The 18,828-nt window shown below is 37.7% G+C and overlaps 2 protein-coding genes across 2 annotated transcripts; both read right to left on the reverse strand.

The window, feature by feature from the left end:
- Nucleotides 1-10,068: 10,068 nt before the first annotated feature.
- Nucleotides 10,069-13,535, reverse strand: LOC101292739 (tubulin-folding cofactor C-like). The gene is made up of 2 exons (XM_004288142.1): nucleotides 12,462-13,535; nucleotides 10,069-10,409 (listed from the first exon to the last, which is right to left on the reverse strand). Exon 1 carries the CDS (start codon nucleotides 13,533-13,535, stop codon nucleotides 12,495-12,497), a length of 1,041 nt encoding a protein of 346 aa, XP_004288190.1. The 3' UTR covers nucleotides 10,069-10,409; nucleotides 12,462-12,494.
- Nucleotides 13,536-14,301: 766 nt separating this feature from the next.
- LOC101293037 (50S ribosomal protein L29, chloroplastic-like) lies at nucleotides 14,302-16,517 on the reverse strand. The gene is made up of 2 exons (XM_004288143.1): nucleotides 16,127-16,517; nucleotides 14,302-14,731 (listed from the first exon to the last, which is right to left on the reverse strand). The coding sequence occupies exons 1-2, from the start codon at nucleotides 16,466-16,468 to the stop codon at nucleotides 14,549-14,551; spliced, it is 525 nt and encodes a 174-aa protein (XP_004288191.1). The 5' UTR covers nucleotides 16,469-16,517; the 3' UTR covers nucleotides 14,302-14,548.
- Between the last annotated feature and the right edge of the window lie 2,311 nt (nucleotides 16,518-18,828).

Here is an 18,828-nt window from a genome sequence, read left to right on the forward strand (position 1 = left end):
AGAACCCAGAAAGGTAGTGTTTGAAGTTAGAGGCTTATCGATGAGTAGCTATGACCTTACGTACTAAAAACACGACTCCCTGATGACTCAAAACTCAAATCGTGTTCGAAGGTATAGACTCAACGAGTATGACCAGTAGTACTATGCAGATCAAACCCAGGTTTCTAAATCTGGCTTTTCTGCAGTAGTGCTCTGAAAACCCTAGCTGGTTTCCAGATTAGTTTTACCAAATACTTTCTATAATTAGTTAGATTTCACTATCGTCATCTTATTAATCTTGCTTCTACGGTTCTACCTGAAAATTGAAACCTCATTTGAATCCTAGCTTTCTCAAAGTATAGACTGGAGGATTTGATCAATACGTAGTACAGTGCAGATCAACCCTAGATTTCTGAAGTCTGACAAACCCAACTGATCGAGCTTGATCAAATAGTTTCTATCGAACCCTTTCCATTTTTAGTGGGGTTTCATTGTCGTCATCGTTTATCAGCTAGTTGTGGTTGATCTCCTTCCTGGCAAATTAAACCTTGTTTATTTTCTAAATGAACTGAGGGTGGTTTCATCTCCTCTAACATCGAAAATGACAGTTAGAATAACAAGTATTGTGAAGTGCTCGAATTAACAAATAGAAACTGCACCAAAGAAGCAACCCAAGCTTTGTTTCTATATATGAGAACTATCAAACACTCCATTACGTCTATTACACGTGAACTGCGATGGAGCATTCATCGAACAACAACTTCACTCTTTAGTCTTTAGTCTATTCCAAACCCTTCATAACCCAACAACCCTAATACAAAGCACAAAATTTGCCTGTGGGGTCTTGTAAATCTATGCTAATTTCATCATATCTTTACCGTTTCGAATCACAAATAACGTGTCCATGTAACGAAAGGCTAAGGGTTTCTTTCTTCCATAGTAGTTCTTATATATCGTATATCTATATTCCTTCGAACCCTATTGGTTTTGACTAAAGCTGGCATATATACACGGTTGCCATCACCTTTCTATATATAAGATGCTCTCTGCAATATTACTTATAATGAAAAGATTCAACTTATAATATATAGTTTCTTCCTAACTGATAGTATGACAGTATGACTCCAAATCATGCATATTTTCTAATGCAATCTATCTCGATCAGAGACGATCAACCATTTCTGAATGCTTTTTCCTCACTCTTCATTTACAGACTACCAAGGCATCCATTTTTCTCAACCATTATGCCTAATCTTGTTGAACAGAAACTCAAGCAAACACACAAGCACATTGTAAACTACTGTCACGTCGTATGCTGTATTAATTATTTCATTGTTAGCCAGTAGTTCAGTACTACTGGATTTGTAGATATGAACGATTCCAAATGCTCAACAAACTTGACGTTCAAATATACATATCAATTGCTCTATATATTAATATATAGGATGATAATCATGTTCTCTTAGTGATCGAGTGACGGGAGTATTGTTTTTATGATCAAGTAGTACTCATCAGCATATACAGTATATGATAGTGTTTATTCATATATATGCAGAAAACTTGATCCCATTACCATGTAAATTGATTGACACCCCGGATATACGAAAATGTTCAATTTTATTTCGGAAAATGATTTAGCCTTAATAAAGCCTAAAATTTATGGTTTTAATCTTAGGTGCATGTTATATCACCTAGACACATTACCAATTAAAAAGATTATGTCATTTCGTTCTTAAGCAAAAATATAATCTTATCATTTTAAATCCAATGGCTCTAGATTATTTTATCTTTTAATTAAGACAAAGAAATTGATTTGTCTTTCTTTTATAAATAAAAAATATATATTTCTAGCATTTTCTTTCTCTTTTTCTTTTCATCATCATCATGCTTTGATTGAACGTAATATATAGTGTGAAAATACATATATTTCTGAGAATATACTTGTTCAAAAACACGAATTCTTATGAAATATATATATATACATATATAATTTGTCCAAGAAAAAACAATTTCGTCCAGGTTTTTTTTTTTTACATATATATATATGTATATGTATATACATGCTTTTTTGGCTAAGGAGGTCCTTATTTATTCTTATGGTGCGGATTTCCAATTTAGACTCACTTTTCAATCGAATTTTTACATCTTCACCATCTAGTGTTTAGATACTAATGTATAGACTATCTCTACAAAATTTCAGTCAATTTGGTTATCATTAAGGCACTCAAATTCGATTAAACCAATGGATGAACATAATTCTGTCGAACTTGAACCGTTCATGTTTATTACAGAAAAACACAGTTTTGAGTGCCTTAATAATAATCAAATTGGCTGAAATTTTACAGAGATGATCTATACATTAATATCTAAAGACTAAATGGTGGAGATATGAAAATTCGATTGAAAGTGAGTCTAAAGTGGAAACCCGCACTGTAAAAATAAATAAAAACCTCCTTAGCCAAGAAAGACTGTATGTGTGTGTGTATATATATATAATTCGTTTAAAATAAAGTATATATATATACGTAATCATCCAAAAAAAATTCGGTTGAGATTTTTCATATTTCTATTTTTTTTTTAAAATTTGATACATAGATATCATAATTTTAAACTGCAAAAATAAAATATTAAAATAGAACAAAATTTCGATTCACAAAGATAGAAAGAAATTTTAATAAATTTACGAAATTGATTTATGGTATAAAAGCTTAATTTGGTATGATTATTAACTTGGTCATTATTATTAATAAATTAACTAAATTTGGTATATACGCATCCATATTAAAAGGTTAAGAAAATATTTCATATTACCTAGGTGTCAGATATCAAATTAGAGCATTCAACCAGGTATATACACTACATATACGTACGAAGAAGATGACCGCTTATAATTTGAGGTTTTTTTTGTACTTTATTTTTTGGGTTTTTTAAGGGTGTATAGATGATCGTCGAATGTTTAAAGTTTAAACCTATATAATGGATTGTTCTACGTACACTTCTACAATGAGATATATTACTTTATGAAAAGTCATATATTACTATGTGTTAATTATAATTGTTAATCCCATATATATATATTAACATGTACCTTAATTTCATAATAATGATAATATTATGTGATTCAAACTAATACCATAATAACTTGATCTTAATTTTCAATTTACCACAATCTCCGTCAAATAAAAAAAAATCAATATACATCTATGCCAGTGAGTGGTGAGGCACTTCTAGGGTCCATTTGTTTGCTAATGTGGCTATACTAATGACATGACAAAATTAAAGGTTTAAATTATGAAAATTAAATGAAATTATATTACAGTTTTCGATACATTATTTTGGAAGAATAAAACGAAAAATTGATTGAAAAGATGTCAATAAAAGTTTATAATTTCACAGAGATATTGCTGTAAATTGACATAACTATGAATGGACTAAAAATCTATACTTTGGCGAAGAAGATGTGAAGTGTAAAGTAAAAGATGTTATATAATTTTTAAATGCACAAAAATAAGAAAACTAAAGCTCATTCCAATGAAACTCTTATCTCTTAGCTCGTTCAAATGATTCTTATAAAAAAGACATTATTACCCTTTGTGTGATTAAACCCACATATATTTTATCTCTTTTTCCTTCTCCTCTTTCTCCTCCGACGCAAATACTCTCTCTCTCTCTCTCTCTCTCTCTCTCTCTCTCTACATTGAGCTAAGCTATGACAGCCGCACTGGTGTGCTGGTTGAGCCGTGCGAGCACGGAAGAGGACATGGTGGAGCAGGCCATGCTGATGAGGACAGAGGACAGATCGGAGGGGATGAGCTCTTCGTTTTCGTCGGCGGAGAGCTCCGCCGCCGTTGCCGAAGTCAAGGAGTCGTCGGCGATGCAGAAGAAGCTGTAGAGGCTGAGCAGGAACGTCTCCGAGGCAATCGCGTCGCTTAAGAACTCGCTGAATCTTGACTCGGCTACTGAGTTTCAAACGACGTCGTCTAAGATCGATAGCTGTAGGAAGGGGGTGTGGCGGAGTGTGGTGAGGAATCTTACTTAGCTCCATCTAGGGAGTCAGTTACCGGAGAAACTCGTCTATAATCTTCGCAAACATTATGATTCTCTTCCCCTCATGTTAATTTTAGAGCTTTTTTACTTAGATTTAATTAATTGACCACAGTAAATTTTTGTTCTGAGTAGTTTGTTTTAGCTTACTGATTTCGGTTTTGTTGAACAGCTATGCTCAAGCCGGGTTTGAGATGAAAGAAGTGTTTCTTCATATAAAATTGATAGAGCAGGCGGCAGTGGATGACTACCCTGCAATGTTGATTCAAGAGGTTTCGGAGCATGAAGCTCAGGGGTCTGTATACAAGCTCACATTTGCTTGTAACTCTACGGTTTCACGGCCGGTGATGTCTAATGCGCTTGAAACGGCATCCATTTGCTGTAAGAAAGTACAGATCTTTGAGAAGAAGGGATGTACTCTCGGCATTGTTCTACTTCTAGTTCAAGGCGGGCAGGAGAAGTCGTTCAGAAGTAGTTTTATTGGGGGTCAGTAACTAATTATTGGGGGTCAGTAACTCAATTACTGAGGGTCAGTAACTGGTTACTGGGTGTCAGTAACTGGTCAGTGGGGGTCAGTAACTGTACTGGGTGTCAGTAATTGGTTATTAATTGGTTAGTTGTTGGTTATTGGGGGTCAGTAACTGGTTACTGGGGAAATTCCGGTGACCGGAGTCCGGCTGTCGGGGAAATTCCGGTGACCGGAGTCCGAGGTTCCGGCCAAGTCTTTTCATGTTGAAGAGGTGAGGGCAAAATAGTCTTAAAATAATATAGTTTGTTAAGACTTTAGTAAAGATTTGGCCATTTGGGCACAAAAAAAGTTTACTTTCATTCAAATGGGCTCATAGAAAAGATTGTCATTGGAATGGGCAATGAAGGGTTACAATTAATTAGTACTAAATGGGCATTTTCCTTTTTTAAAATCATAAGTTTGAGCTAGCTATAAATACTTATGATGGTAGTCTTTTGTTTGGCTAGGAGTACATTGATGATTTCAATGGTTAAATTAAACTTCATTGCAAGATGATATGGCATAATATGCTAGAACAATTTTATCTATATGTTTCGGACGTGGGGCTGAGTCTCTTAGCTAGGCTATGTTCCAAACTTCTATTTAAAAAATAAACAATATATGTTTTGAGGGAGGGGTTCTAATGAAAACCACTAAGTTGAGAACTCAAAATATGTATTTAAACATCATTTTAACATATAATGAAGTCAAACACAATACACAATGGTGTTGTTATTATTATATGCACTCTTCGCTAACCCTAATACCAAATAATTCTAAAGATGGCTCAATAAGCTTAGTCTTAATTGTGTATCCAGTTAAGTTTCTAGCGGTTTTATGCATAAAACACTGAGAAATGATGAAACTTTGAAGATCAAGTTCTTCAGAATTCAGAGCATACAGTATATAGAGTATAGGCCATTTATAGAAAAGTATATATTTGCCCTTTTCAATGGTTAGCTACCCCTTCAATCCTCCATTATTTATTATATTACTTCACCAAAAAAATGCTTAAACCACCTCTTAATATATAATGAAAATACAGATATCATTTAGGTAAATGATCTGCAAAGTGATATCCTAAAAGGTGCTAACCCAAGTGACATATTTTAATATCTTTAAATTGGAATCTTATGTGTTAAAAATTTCTCCAACAAGAAGTTCGAATTCTACGATCAGTATCATTTAATCTGGTAGCATATTCTTTCATTCGTAAGTGAGAAGTTGTGAATTCGGGATCAGAAAGACTAATTGTAGCGTTTGAGTTGTTTATTTGATACTGAGCTAGCTATATGTAACAATCAACCTATACTTGTAAGGATGGAAATGACCGAGAGGATTCCAACAAAATCCAAGTAAGATTCAAAGTTAAAGGACTTGACTTTAGATTAGGACTAATATAGTTTCGAGTCGTATTTCATTTAAAGGGGTTTGGATCCCAAACCAAGCTGGGAGGCTCATCTCCACGACTTATTATTCATAGAGTACATCCCGAATAATAACGGGCGTCTCCCCTAACCATACATGATCTACCAAACTACCATTAACAAGATGACTAATCTATTAACCACACCATTATTTGCTTCTTGGAAAATATGCTTAATCTGAATAGAGTGTGTAAAGATGTCAAATATTATGACTTACAATATTCGATAATGCACCTTGCCTCAGATCTATCCGCCACATCATCCACATCATTGATCAAAGAATTCACCGCAATAAAGCAGTCACACTCTAAATCAAACTCGTTAAAATTTTGGTGGATAGCAAGAAGAATACATGCTCTAACGGCATCCGCCTCCATATGCAAAGCTGACAATTCAAATGCAAAATGACGTGCAAAGGCAGCTAGACACATACCATCGTTTCGAGTTGTTTCTGATTAACTAAAAATTACCGCTTAAGAAATTGAATCATGTTTGGGCTAACCTATTGATCACACGGTTGTTAAATTTGAAGCCTAATTAAGGTCTAAATTTTGTTCTATAACTATATTTTTTGGAAAATGATTGTAAAATTTAAAATTTTTATAGGATATTTTTATTTTTATTTTTATCTAAGATTATAAACCATATTCGGAAACTCAAATGACAGTTGAGCACCACTTGAAGAACACTCATCAAGTAGGGGAACATGATTAGGTATCATAAACTGTGCAGCACACCATGGTGTGATTCCATCCTTGACAACGATTTAACGATTTTCTTTCTTTCTTCTGGTAGAGATCCATGACACCGATTAAGATTTACTGGAGTTTGCTTTTGATGCAGGGTTTTCACAACATCTACAAAAACCGATTAATTCTTTGGAGCTTCTACTTGTATTGAAGGTGAAGTACTTAAGAGTTTATTTTGTTCAAATGTGTGCCAGCTTCCTAAACTATGGTGTTATAATGTTATAACTCAATCCCGTCCGATCCTGTGCAGTTCAACGTAACAAACACACCCTTACTCTATTCCAGCATTCCTACTCTGCCCATTAACTACGGTTCGATATCTCTGTGTATTCACAATTCTGTAAATAAAGCAGGTTTAAACAGATTTTGCTACCAGGAAATGAAACCCTGGGGCACAACTCTCTTTGCAGACTTGACATTTCAGTGTCATGGAATAGAAGAGACTCCTTCATTGCTATAGTCCAGCTCGTGGATCTTTTTGGAGATGGAGTTAAGCGTACTAGCATCAGTATTTCTTTTAAAGGGTGGCTGGGAATGACGAATCGGTATTAGTCACCTGGCATTTGTACCATTTACTTCAGTTTCATCAGTCCTTGAAATAAAAACTAGGGTGAGGGATGTGACCCAAGTAGAATGAGATGATCGATCTCATGCATCATCTATGAATCTGATTTGAAAGTTGAAACCATTTTGAAATGTTGGAGATGATTTGCCACTGAAAATGCATTCAAGCACACAGCGAAATAACCTTTTTTTTTTTTTTGGCTGAAACACAGCAAAATATCTTGAATTAGTATTATAGATTACTAGATATTGTTTGGTCTGTGGTGCTCCTTCGAGGAGCTTGTACAACTTTAAGAAGTGATGGTTTGGCCTGGAATATGCTTGTCAATTTCTTGTAGCCGTGCCTCTACGAGGCCTGGCCAATTAGGACCTCATCACCGTCATTGTCATTGCCTCGAGCAGATCACGTCCCAGTAAGAAAGTCTATTGCATAGGGAATGGCTAGTGAATCGGACACTATAGTCGTACTGAGAATACGAAGATTTTGCCATAAGAGAACTTCCACAATTTCCAAACACTCGTACGCAATCTTAACCAGGGGCATTACACGAAGCGTCTCATTTGAATGTCCAATTGCCAAAATGAATTGAACTCATTGTGGAAATACGCACAACCATAGAGCTTCAGATCAGCGTAGTAGCTAAACTTCTGAAACATATCATGGCAGTCATACTTTTTCGGCTTTCCCATGTTATAAAGGAGATGGGGGAGTTCACTCTGGCTTGGTCGTGAGGGTAAATGTTCATTACTAGTCATACTGTGTAAATTAAAACCTACCCCCCATTTACATACTTCCACTTCTGATATAACATGGGTTAGAGACCTAGATCTGGGAGATGCAATAAGCTGTTCAGCTTTAGCCTCTATAGAAAAGATGACTCGATCAATATTCTGATCGGGGCACAGGCACATCCTGAGGCTACCTAGAACAAGCTTGTTTGCTTTCACGCAGGGAAATGTACAGCCATTGTTTCCCTACCTCAATAAGCCATTGTCTGAATGGCAGTTTCACATAACTGGTATCTTGATCGGTGATTTGAAGGCATCAACCAGATAACAATCATAACTATCCAGAAATGGTAATTTCTGGTGTCTAGAAATAGCAATCAATCCACCCTCTATCCAAATGAGATGTGTAATGAGAAAGACCAGACAATCATATAACCAATCCTAGCTAGCGACAGAATATCATTAACATGAATTGTTTTGCAGTTTGCACTAAGAAATCCATTTCCATTGAAACAAAACGATGATCAACAAGTATATGATTCACACAGCCAGACCCATATTCTAAGCACTAGAGTTCAGTAGCATTCTGATCAACACAATAACTTGTATATATATATCCAACAATTCATAACATTATTGAAGGCGTACCTTAAGAATTTTCACACCCTGACTTTCCATAAGCAAAACCAACACGAAGCTGAGCAAATGACCGCCAAAAAACTGATCATAACTTGATGTAGCAAATGTCCAGTAAAAAGCTATAGTGTATAAGAGAAATGAAAGAGAGATCACAACAAAGGAATCATCAGGTCTCTTTCTCTCCCATGATATATATAGATATATCTTAGTTGATTGGTTATAAAAGGGTCAAGGAACTTTCTGCATGGAAAGCTTTCAGATCACATGATATATGGAGTAGGAATAGATTGCCATCACATAGATGTGTCCATGATTACATCCACCAGATCATTGGACTTATGATATAAAAGAATCTAGTCAAAGCTTTAAAATTTTCAGTGCAAAGCACATGGAGTTGGTAAAACTGAATACAATTCATAAACAGATTAGGCTATGCTCCCATGAGGGCATCCCCATATGCTTTTCCATGTCCCTTCCCTTCCAATGATTGTAATAAAACTATAACCACAAGTGTTAATTCATATTATGAGGGCCCACATGAATACATAAACCAGATTAAGAATGCATATAGGCTGGAAAGCTTTGCAGGCTTCCACATTATGACTTCTGCAGCGTGAAAATGGCACAGCAAGTTCAAGCTGCCATTTCCAACTTTGAAAGTACTGAGAAGGGATTACTAAACAATTAAGGAAATCCATATGATTTAAGTTCTATCACTATATAATACAAAGCTGGTGGTCTATCCTGTAAAAGGAAAAGGAATCTTTGATTTCTTCTTTAACAAACAAATCCGTGTTTGGTCATAAATCCAGGACAAACACAGATTGTCAATTCCTAATTTGAATGATTAGCCAGAAAATAGTAGATTCTTATCTGTCTATATAAGGCCAACAATGAGGTCAAAGTAACTGTCAATGTCCATTACAATGGACATGATATTCAAAGAGCTCTCATTATTGTTTCGTTCTATGGACATGATATTCAAAGAGCTCTCATTATTGTTTCGTTCTATCAACAGCCTAACTAGTAGCCTAGCACAATTAGACCAGAGAGAAGACCAGAGAAAGGAACAAACCAATCTTTAGAAGAAAATCCCAAATGCTTATCCACAAATTGGGATTTCCACCTTGCCTACGAATTCACAGATAACACTTCCAAATAATGGAACTGAACCTTACAAAGACAAGAAAAAAGTATTCCCTACGATTACCATCAACTATGATCTAAAGTATTAGCTGCTTGCAGCATTGACAGCGAAAGTTCCACTCTGCACTTATGAATAAATGCACAGTTCCTGCCAATTAACAAGACTCATGATTGGATGATATGATGGAAATTTAAGGGAGAAGTAATCATAAAAACCAGTTCCAATTCCAGGAAAATCAGTAAGGGATCACTTATTCTCCACAAATTCCAAAATATGACGCTAAATATAGAAATTTAAAATTGGAAGGAGTGCAAAACCAGTCACTGGATTTGGGAGATCAAGTGCACCATCATCCTTCCCTTATTATCATGTTTCCAATCCCCCACCATTCTTGTCCATTTCCTTTTTGGCTTCGCATATTGACAAAGTTTCTTTCTCTTCTTATCTGGATATCACTGTGTAGATGTCTAGGCTTCTCTTCAAAGCAGAGATAAGCATCTTCTGCATAGAAAAATTGTGCTGCTGATACGACATAAGTCAAATCCACAAGTGACAAGCCACCCCCAACTAGTTTTTATCCTCCTCAGATGTAGGATGTTTTTCATCATTAAAGCCATGGAGATCTGGAAAAGCCATTCAAAATTATGCCTTCATAATCTGAAGAAAAGGGAACTGGATATCGCTAATGAACTTAAGCTTCACACAAACTTTTTTAGTACAAAGAATGAAGGGCTATGCCACTGAACAGAGAAATGGGACGCAGTGAAAAAGCTATATGAGAAGCAGGGAAATCAGCGAAATAGAGAGAACCGCTTTCTGCTCTAGAGTATGCTTGAGACTGAGAATCTGTGGACTTATTTGCAATGGAAACCAAACAATTAGAAGAGTTGTCTCTGGTGTGCAGTTAAGAAAAATCCCCCTTACTAGTACATTCAAGCAAAAGAGAGATTTCCTCTTTAACAGACGAATCCATGTTTACAGTACAAAGTACCATTTCTCTCAAAACAATCAAATCGTAGTTGGACTGACGCAATGCTAACAAGATTCCCCATCTATATACAAAGCCAATAATGAAGTTAAAGTTGGCATCAATGTCAATTTGAACGGACAAGCTTCTAAAGAACTTACAAACTTGGCAAACTGTTCAGATAAGGAGAAAGACAAGCTTTAGAAGAAGAACCAAAATGATCATCCTCCAATTGGGTTAATACTTTCCTAGAGAGAAGACAGACTTTCAACCAAATAAGTTCCGAAGAGAGTCAAATCAAACTCAGAGGCAGCACTTTCATTTTATTCAAAAGATAAGATAAAAATAAGGACTAGGTTCATGCTTGCAGGCTTGCAGCATTACACCAAAAGGCCAAACTTCAATTAACCCATATGACTAGATGCTCATTGCCTACCATCCAACATGGGCTTGGGAAATATGGTTTCAAAGTCAACAAAAGAAGTGGAGTCTACCTGGATTTCAAGATAAAAATGAACAAGATCCATTTAGATAAGGGGATTTTATTACTAATATCAGAACAGTGAGTAAAACCACATTAAAGTCCCTTGTGATTTTGTGTAATTAGTAATTACAGATGTCTTCCCCTTGGACTAACACTAACCTCCTCTTGGATTCATACTACATCCTCTCTGTGATTGACACTGTATCCACAGGTTGCTAGAAAAGAAACTTCTTTGGAATTCCAAGATTAATACCATTGGCGAACTCCCTAAAGCCACTGCATTATTCGACAAAATAGTCCAAACAGAAGTCTCCTCTCTCCACGGTAGTTTAAGAGTTCAAGTCAGTAATGATAATAACTAAATAGAATGAAGAACCATGATTAAGTTCTATTACGAGTATATGCTTGAGTCTAATGCTATTAAGTGTCTGATTGAGTCTTATACTGAGGCATAGAGCCTTTTAAATTTTCCAGGAAATGTATTGGTAATACCCCTATTCGCTGCAAATCAGAGCAGATTGGAATTAGCAAAATTAAGTCTTGTTGAAACCCTGGTGCCCTAGTGTCTCCTCTCTTGCTTGTTCTCTCTCTTCTCCAAACTTCATTCCCAATTTCTTACTAAAGCAGCTATAAACCTTCCCTCAGTTTCTATCTTTCTAATCCTACCATAACCATACATCACAGTAATAAGTTGATTCATTTTTAACACGTTAGATTTCATTTTTTATATGACTAGAATACCAACCATGGACTATACCAAAATAATGAAAAACATAGACAACAGAAATTAGGAATGCAAACTCACAACCAAGGCAAACATGTTATAGAACTCTCAAATCTCTAAAGTGGTGTTAGGTATCCAAATAGTGCATTGTAACAAGCAAGACAAACATTTCAAGTAGAAATCCAAGTAATTTTGTGTTTAGATACTGATTTAAAATTCCCCTGTAAAGGGGCATTAGCAATGCGATTATAACAAAACCATAGCCTCAGTCTCTTTTTCACACTCCCTCAGTCAACATGAGTCTCAAACACCAAATGGTACATCCAAGTTCACACAACTCATATTGCAACATTACAACAATCTTGACAGATACAATGGAATACAATATTCAATCAACTAAGAAACATAAAGCTAATATTAGAGGAACGCAAATCACAGCCAATCAACCCACATTACCATAATTTATATCCAAAATATTCAATACATAGAAAGAATGTTACCTCTTACTAGCAACAACCAAAACCGGCAACAGCTCAACTTTCCTCCAAGCTTGAAAAATGTACCAAACCAACTCTCTCATTCTCCGGCAAGACAGACCAATTCGGCGACTGAACTGCCCTCAACCACAAAAAGTCATCCACATTACCCCAATTCTCCGTCTCCTCATCAAGACTAGTCTCCCTAAGCTCCTCCTCAATCCCATCATACCTCAAACAGTATGGCGCAAACCTCACCCCACAGCTGTCCTCAATTATAGGCCTGCTCCTCACTCTCAGATAAAAATCACACTTCTTCGCATTATGAATACGAATCTGATGCGAAGCCATAACAAAAACACACTCCTCAACTCCTTCAATCAGTACCGAACCGGTCACCGGCCCAGTATAAACCCTACAATTCCTCAACCTATGCACAAATAGGGCCCTCACAGACCCCATCAGCCTCACCTCGCATGAATCCAGGTCCGAAATCGTAAACTCTCCGATTTCTGACCCCGAAAACTTCCTCACTAATGTCTCCCCTTTCTTGCTCCAAATCCCCGGCGACGCCGGAACTTTGAACTCCGGCTTCTCCGGCTCCTTCTCCGGCTCCTTCTCCTTCGGTTTCGGCTCGCTCTTTGATTTGTTTCGGAAAGAGAATTTCTTCTTCGGCAGAAGCTCGGCGCTGAGATTTTCTAGGGTTTGTCGCAGATCGGAGATCGTTTTGAGCGACGATCGGAGTTCGTAGGAGGGGAGGAAGTAGGAGTTTTCGGCGACGAGCTTCTCGAGGTCGGAGATGGAGGCGGAGATTTGGTCGAGGTGGGGCTTGAGGTCGTCGGCGGGGAGGCGGCGGGAGAGGGAGAGCTGGGAATCGACGGAGGATTTGGAGGCGGAGAAGCGGGAGAGGAAGGCGGAGGTGGACTCGAAGGAAGGGGAGGGGTCGGAATCGGAGCGGCGCGTGAGGGAGGTGTCGAGGCGGGATTGGTGGCGGTGGGTGAGGCGGTCGAGCATGGATTGGTGCTTCTTTTGGAGGGAGGGGTCGGAATCTAGGGATTCTTGGGTAGGGTTTGGTGAGAGAGGTGATTCATTTTCCATGATATGGGGTTGAGGGAACTGAGGGTTTGAGTATTTATACGTTGGTGTATTTTTGAAATGGGAGCAGCACCGTGTTAACTACTGAGTAGTAAGACGGTGAGTACTGAGTAGTGACTGAGAAATTCACTTTTTTACCCATATTGTTTTTTTTTATTTTTACCAACAAAGTAACAGGAAGATATTGTTTGGACACTTGCTGAGCAGTCATCAAAATTCTTTAGAAAGTTCTACGATTTTTGAGTTGTGTGGTTGTATTTCTCGAATCTTGAGATCCCTTAGGTAGAGATCGAAGTCGTTTTGTCTATTTTCAAGCACAAGGGTATGATAGTCAGGATGAGGCGATTTGACCATAGAAAGTGAACTTTTTTTCTTTTGAAGGGTAAGATAACATTTTCAAGCACAGCTCGGGCATGGAGCAACAACCATTGATCCAGCATTGGAGATAAGGCGAGAGGCCAAGTAGTGACTCCCCATGGACATAAGAGGAGAGTGTGCTATGTAGACTCGGGAATGATCGGAGCACCTTTTGTCTGAAGGAATAGGAAAGGAAGTGTGAAGTGGGAGAGAGGACTTGAGGTCCAGAAGCATGAGAGAACTGATAAGTAGACTTAACCACATCTTAACAATTTTATGTTCAATGCTGTTGTATATGATCAACTGCAAGCCTTCTGCAGAGATTAAGTATTCAACTAAACTCCAGTTCCTGTATTCAGTCCGACACATTGGCTTACTAGTCTCCCTAGTCTAGGTGAGTATCACACTATATTAAGATTGTAGAAGTGTCACTAACCCATGCTGAAGAATATCTATCATTCAAAACAATATTGATTGGGAACATGAGAAAAGAACGAATTCAGTGGACTTGAGAGGAAAATACCACGTGACCCCACCCGTTAACAACAGATTATACACAAATTGTCTGGAGGAATTGAGCGATTTAAGCCAAGAAAATCTCATATTTCTAATTTGCATAGGTAGACCGTAGACTACATGGTATTTGCTGGATACATAACTCAAGCAGATTTTGCAGCTTCGGCGGCTTCTGCAGCTGCTTCTTCCTCTTGCAACTTCTTCAAGGACGGAGGTGGTCTGACAATAATGCTTCTCTTCCATTGTCGGTCAAACTTTCTTGATAATCTCTTACCAATTCCATCCTCGATCTCTCTTTCCCGCTTAACAGTGAGCAAGCGAGCAATCTACAATTCAAAACAAACTTCAACTGAGTAGGGTACTAATGAGAAGTATCACCAACAACTGCAAAAACTCTTCATTCAACAGTCGAGCAGTTTCTAACTCAGATGACAAGTGTAACTAAGAGATACCATGGATGCATCAAAGCTCAAGTACACGAGACCAAGATTGAAGCAACATTGAGAACCCAGGGTTGAATACTTTAAGTTGATGCTTAAAATAATCCCAAAATCCACTAATCATTCAATCCAAACTCAGAAGTTGCAGCCAAAAAGAACTTCAGTTTTCTTAAGAAAAACAATACAAAATAACAAAAAAACAAAAAGCAGGAGAGTTTTATGGGATTTTAGTCAGCTTTATTTCTTCTGCATTCTTGGAAAAGCAATTTGTTTTCTTTTAATACAAACAGGAACTTCCCTACAAAAAAAGAAAAGAAATACAAACAAGAACTTTGCAATATTTTTAAGTGAGCTTCACAGAACTTACTTATCTGTGGGGGTTTTAACAGACCGTAGAGTTAAGTGACACACTACAAGTGTTGTAAGTGAAGCTTTTAAGTGAAAGATTTCTGTCGAAGTTTCAATTATGTGTTCTATATAGGTCTCCAGTTCCCACACTACAAGTGTTTTTGACTTCGAAGAATAAAAATTACGAATACAAAGACTCCAGTTGTCATCATATACTAACTTTTGGCTTCATTCTGACAACTTATAAGGGCTCTCACAGAATCGATAGTCATTTTCCTATGCAGCAAAAATCTTATTTCAGCTAAAATCATGCCAGCCAATTCAAAAAATTGGAAAAGTTTCATTTCCATTCCCTTCCTCATTTGTTTCTCTCTCAAGTCTCAACAAACAATTTTCGGATAAGTTGACTAAAGTAAAATCTTCATTATCACAATTGTAATCAGTTATCAATTCATTTGCAGAAATAATCTTTAATTTTGATGACACTCACACTTAAAACTGCTGAGAACAAGCCAAAATTCAAGTACAGGAGACTGAAAAATCAAGCAATGAAACTCTAGTGAACTAGCAATACAAAACTCAGCTGTATAAACAGTTCTTGCAAAGCTTTTACACCGAATTGCGTGGTGATCTTAGCACACTTTAAGAGTCAAATGACACACTCTAAGTCTATAACATCCAGCATTGAAAATCGCATACAGCCACACACACCTCAGATACGTTAACGGCTTACATAAATTACTAAACTTTATAGGTTACTCTATCAAATTCATGACCTCCTATGAAAACTAATCTCGCTAATAAACACCTTAAACCACAAAATTTTCATTTCCCATCCACATTTTTCGCAATTTCATTCAAATCAAGATAAGTTATATGAATTATTCAAAAAAAAGAAAAAAGAAGAAAGATAAGTTATATGAAAATGAGTACCCTTTTGCGCATACGCCGGAACTCGCTGGAAGTGAACTCATTCCTGGCCGATTTCTGGAGACGAAGCATGAAGAGCTCTCCTTTAAGGTCGACGACCTCCTCGTTGATTTCCTCGGTCGTCTTGGTTCTGATTTCCTTCATCTCTTCCTCTCTCTTGGCCATCATCACCACCGAGGAGGACGGCGAGCTGGAGCGCCGAAACGACGCCGTGGGGAGGCGAATGGCGACGGGGCAGACGTGTTGGAGTCTGAGGCCGGTGAAGGAGGACTTGGGGATGGGCGAGAGGAGCTTTTGGGGTAGTACAACCGTGGAAGGCGGAGCTATGGAGATTGCGCCCAACATTGTTTGGTCTTCTTGAGTTCGACTTGAGCGAGCTCTCGAGCGTGTGTGAAGTGTTGGGTTTTGGGATTGTGTAGATAAGGCTTTTGAGCGCGTCCCAATCCAAAACCCCCTTTTTACCTTCACTATTTTTTTTTACTTTTTTATCTTGAAGGCTTTCTTACCAGTAGCCTATGAAAACGAAGTGGATTTAAGTCATTTAACTAGGTTGAAATTTTATGGTGTTGCACTTGCATCGTCATATGCGGCAACTTGACAAAATGAGGCTGATTAGAAGTATAGATAGTTTTACAACAATGAAACTCACTTCTTAGATCTTGGATAGAATAACTACTCACGAATTGATTAGAACTATTCTCGTTTCTACACGTAGATGCTGCTTCCACTCGACAATGCATATAATTGTGATGCCCTTGATACGTCAAGCTGAGACTTCATAAAACAGTAATGAAAAATAAATCTATGTCATCTTGTTTCATATCAATTGAAAACCGTTTTCACAAACTTTATCAATTAAAAAGAGTAAAGAACCACAATAATAGACTAAAACAATCAAAGCCTAATAAAAAAATCCTTGATCTACAGGTGCTCTCAAACCGCCTAAAGCCTCTGCTGGATTTAGTGATAGCCCTTAATCAAAGTACCTTTGTTCCGGGAAGACAAATTGCTGACAACTCTCTTCTGGCCTTTGAGGTTTCCCATCACTTGAAACGGTTGTACAACGCAGCATATGGTTTTGGGGCATTGAAGTTGGACATGAGTAAAGCCTACGATAGGGTTGAGTGGGATTTTTTGGAGAGGGTTATGCAGAATATGGAGTTTAACAATCAGTGGATCAAGTGGATCATGGACTGTGTCTCTACGCTATCTTATTCTTTTATCTTAAACGGAGAACCAAGGGGCAGATTGGTACCCTCGAGGGGTATAAGGCAGAGGGATTCAATCTCACCCTATCTATTTTTGTTATGTGCTGAAGGTTTGTCGAGAATGTTGACTTATGCAGAGAGTCGGGGTTTTATTCATGGGGTGGTTGTAGCGCCAGGAGCTCCCTCCATAAACCACCTATTTTTCATGAATGATTCTTCGTGTTCTGAGGAAGAGGAATGTACTAGGTTGAAGAATATCCTCCAGGCATATGAAGAAGCAAGTGGATAGCAAGTCCACTTCCAAAAAAAAATGTGATCTCTTTCTCAAAAAATGTGGACCTGAATATGTAGAATCAGTTGGCAGCTTTGTTTGGAGTTGAGCGAGCTAACAAGCACAAGAAATATTTAGGGCTCCCTACTGAGGTAAGCTATTCCAAGATAGAAGCTTTTGCATATGTTATGGATAAAACGAAAGAGTAAATGAAGGGTTGGAAAGACCTGACACTTAGTGCTGCTGGAAGGAAGATCATGATCAAGTCAATGGTCCAATACATTCCTACATATGTTATGAGCATCTTTGAGCTGCTGAAACATATTTGCAACGAGTTACACAGGTGTATGGCTGGGTTTTGGTGGGGTGATTCTGAGAAGGGTAAGAAGATCCATTGGCTTACATGGGAACGGTTGTGTGCTTCGAAGGAGGAGGGAGGTCTAGGGTTTTTAAAAATATGGAACTGTTCAATTAGGCCCTCTTAGCGAAACAGGTATGGAGGCTGATGCAGCAACCAGACTCACTAGCTTCAAGAGTCCTATGTGCTAAATATTATCCTGATGGATCGATCCTGTCAGCCAAAGCAAATTCGGGTGCATCATATGCGTGGAGGAGTCTTGTAAAAGGGAAAGAGCTTTTATCTAAAGGCATTTGTTATCAAATAGGGTCAGGTAGTGATATTTCAGTTTGGCAAGATCCTTGGATACCTAGACCGTACACAATCAGGCCTTACTCTGGGATGATGGAATGGTTGGAAGAGCTGTAGGTCGAAGACCTAATTGATCTGGATAGCAAGGAATGGATGAGAGATTGGTTAGAGGAGTTATTCTTTGTAGATGAGGTGGAGTTGATCATGCGCATACCTCTAAGTCTTCGTAACTGAGAAGATAAGCTAATTTGGCATTTTGATAAACACAACCTCTATTCTGTGAGGAGTGGATATTATGTAGCTAGGAGGCTGAGGTTGGAACAGATAGGAGGCCCCTCTTCAGTTTTAAATAGTAACTCTTCTTTATGGAAGAAGATATGGAAAGTGAAGGTGCTGCCAAAGGTAAAAAACTTTGTTTGGAGGTTGGTTAAAAATATTGTCCCTACAAAAGAAGTATTAAGCAACAGAGTACCTTTGCCGGACCAACTATGTCCATTCTGCTATGACGAGACCGAGTCCTTGATGCACCTCTTTAAGAACTGTAATGTGGTGGTGTGTATTTGGCTTTTTAGCCCGT

This window comes from Fragaria vesca, linkage group LG1 (assembly GCF_000184155.1).
Source record: "Fragaria vesca subsp. vesca linkage group LG1, FraVesHawaii_1.0, whole genome shotgun sequence".
In the NCBI taxonomy this organism is placed as follows: Eukaryota; Viridiplantae; Streptophyta; class Magnoliopsida; order Rosales; family Rosaceae; genus Fragaria; species Fragaria vesca.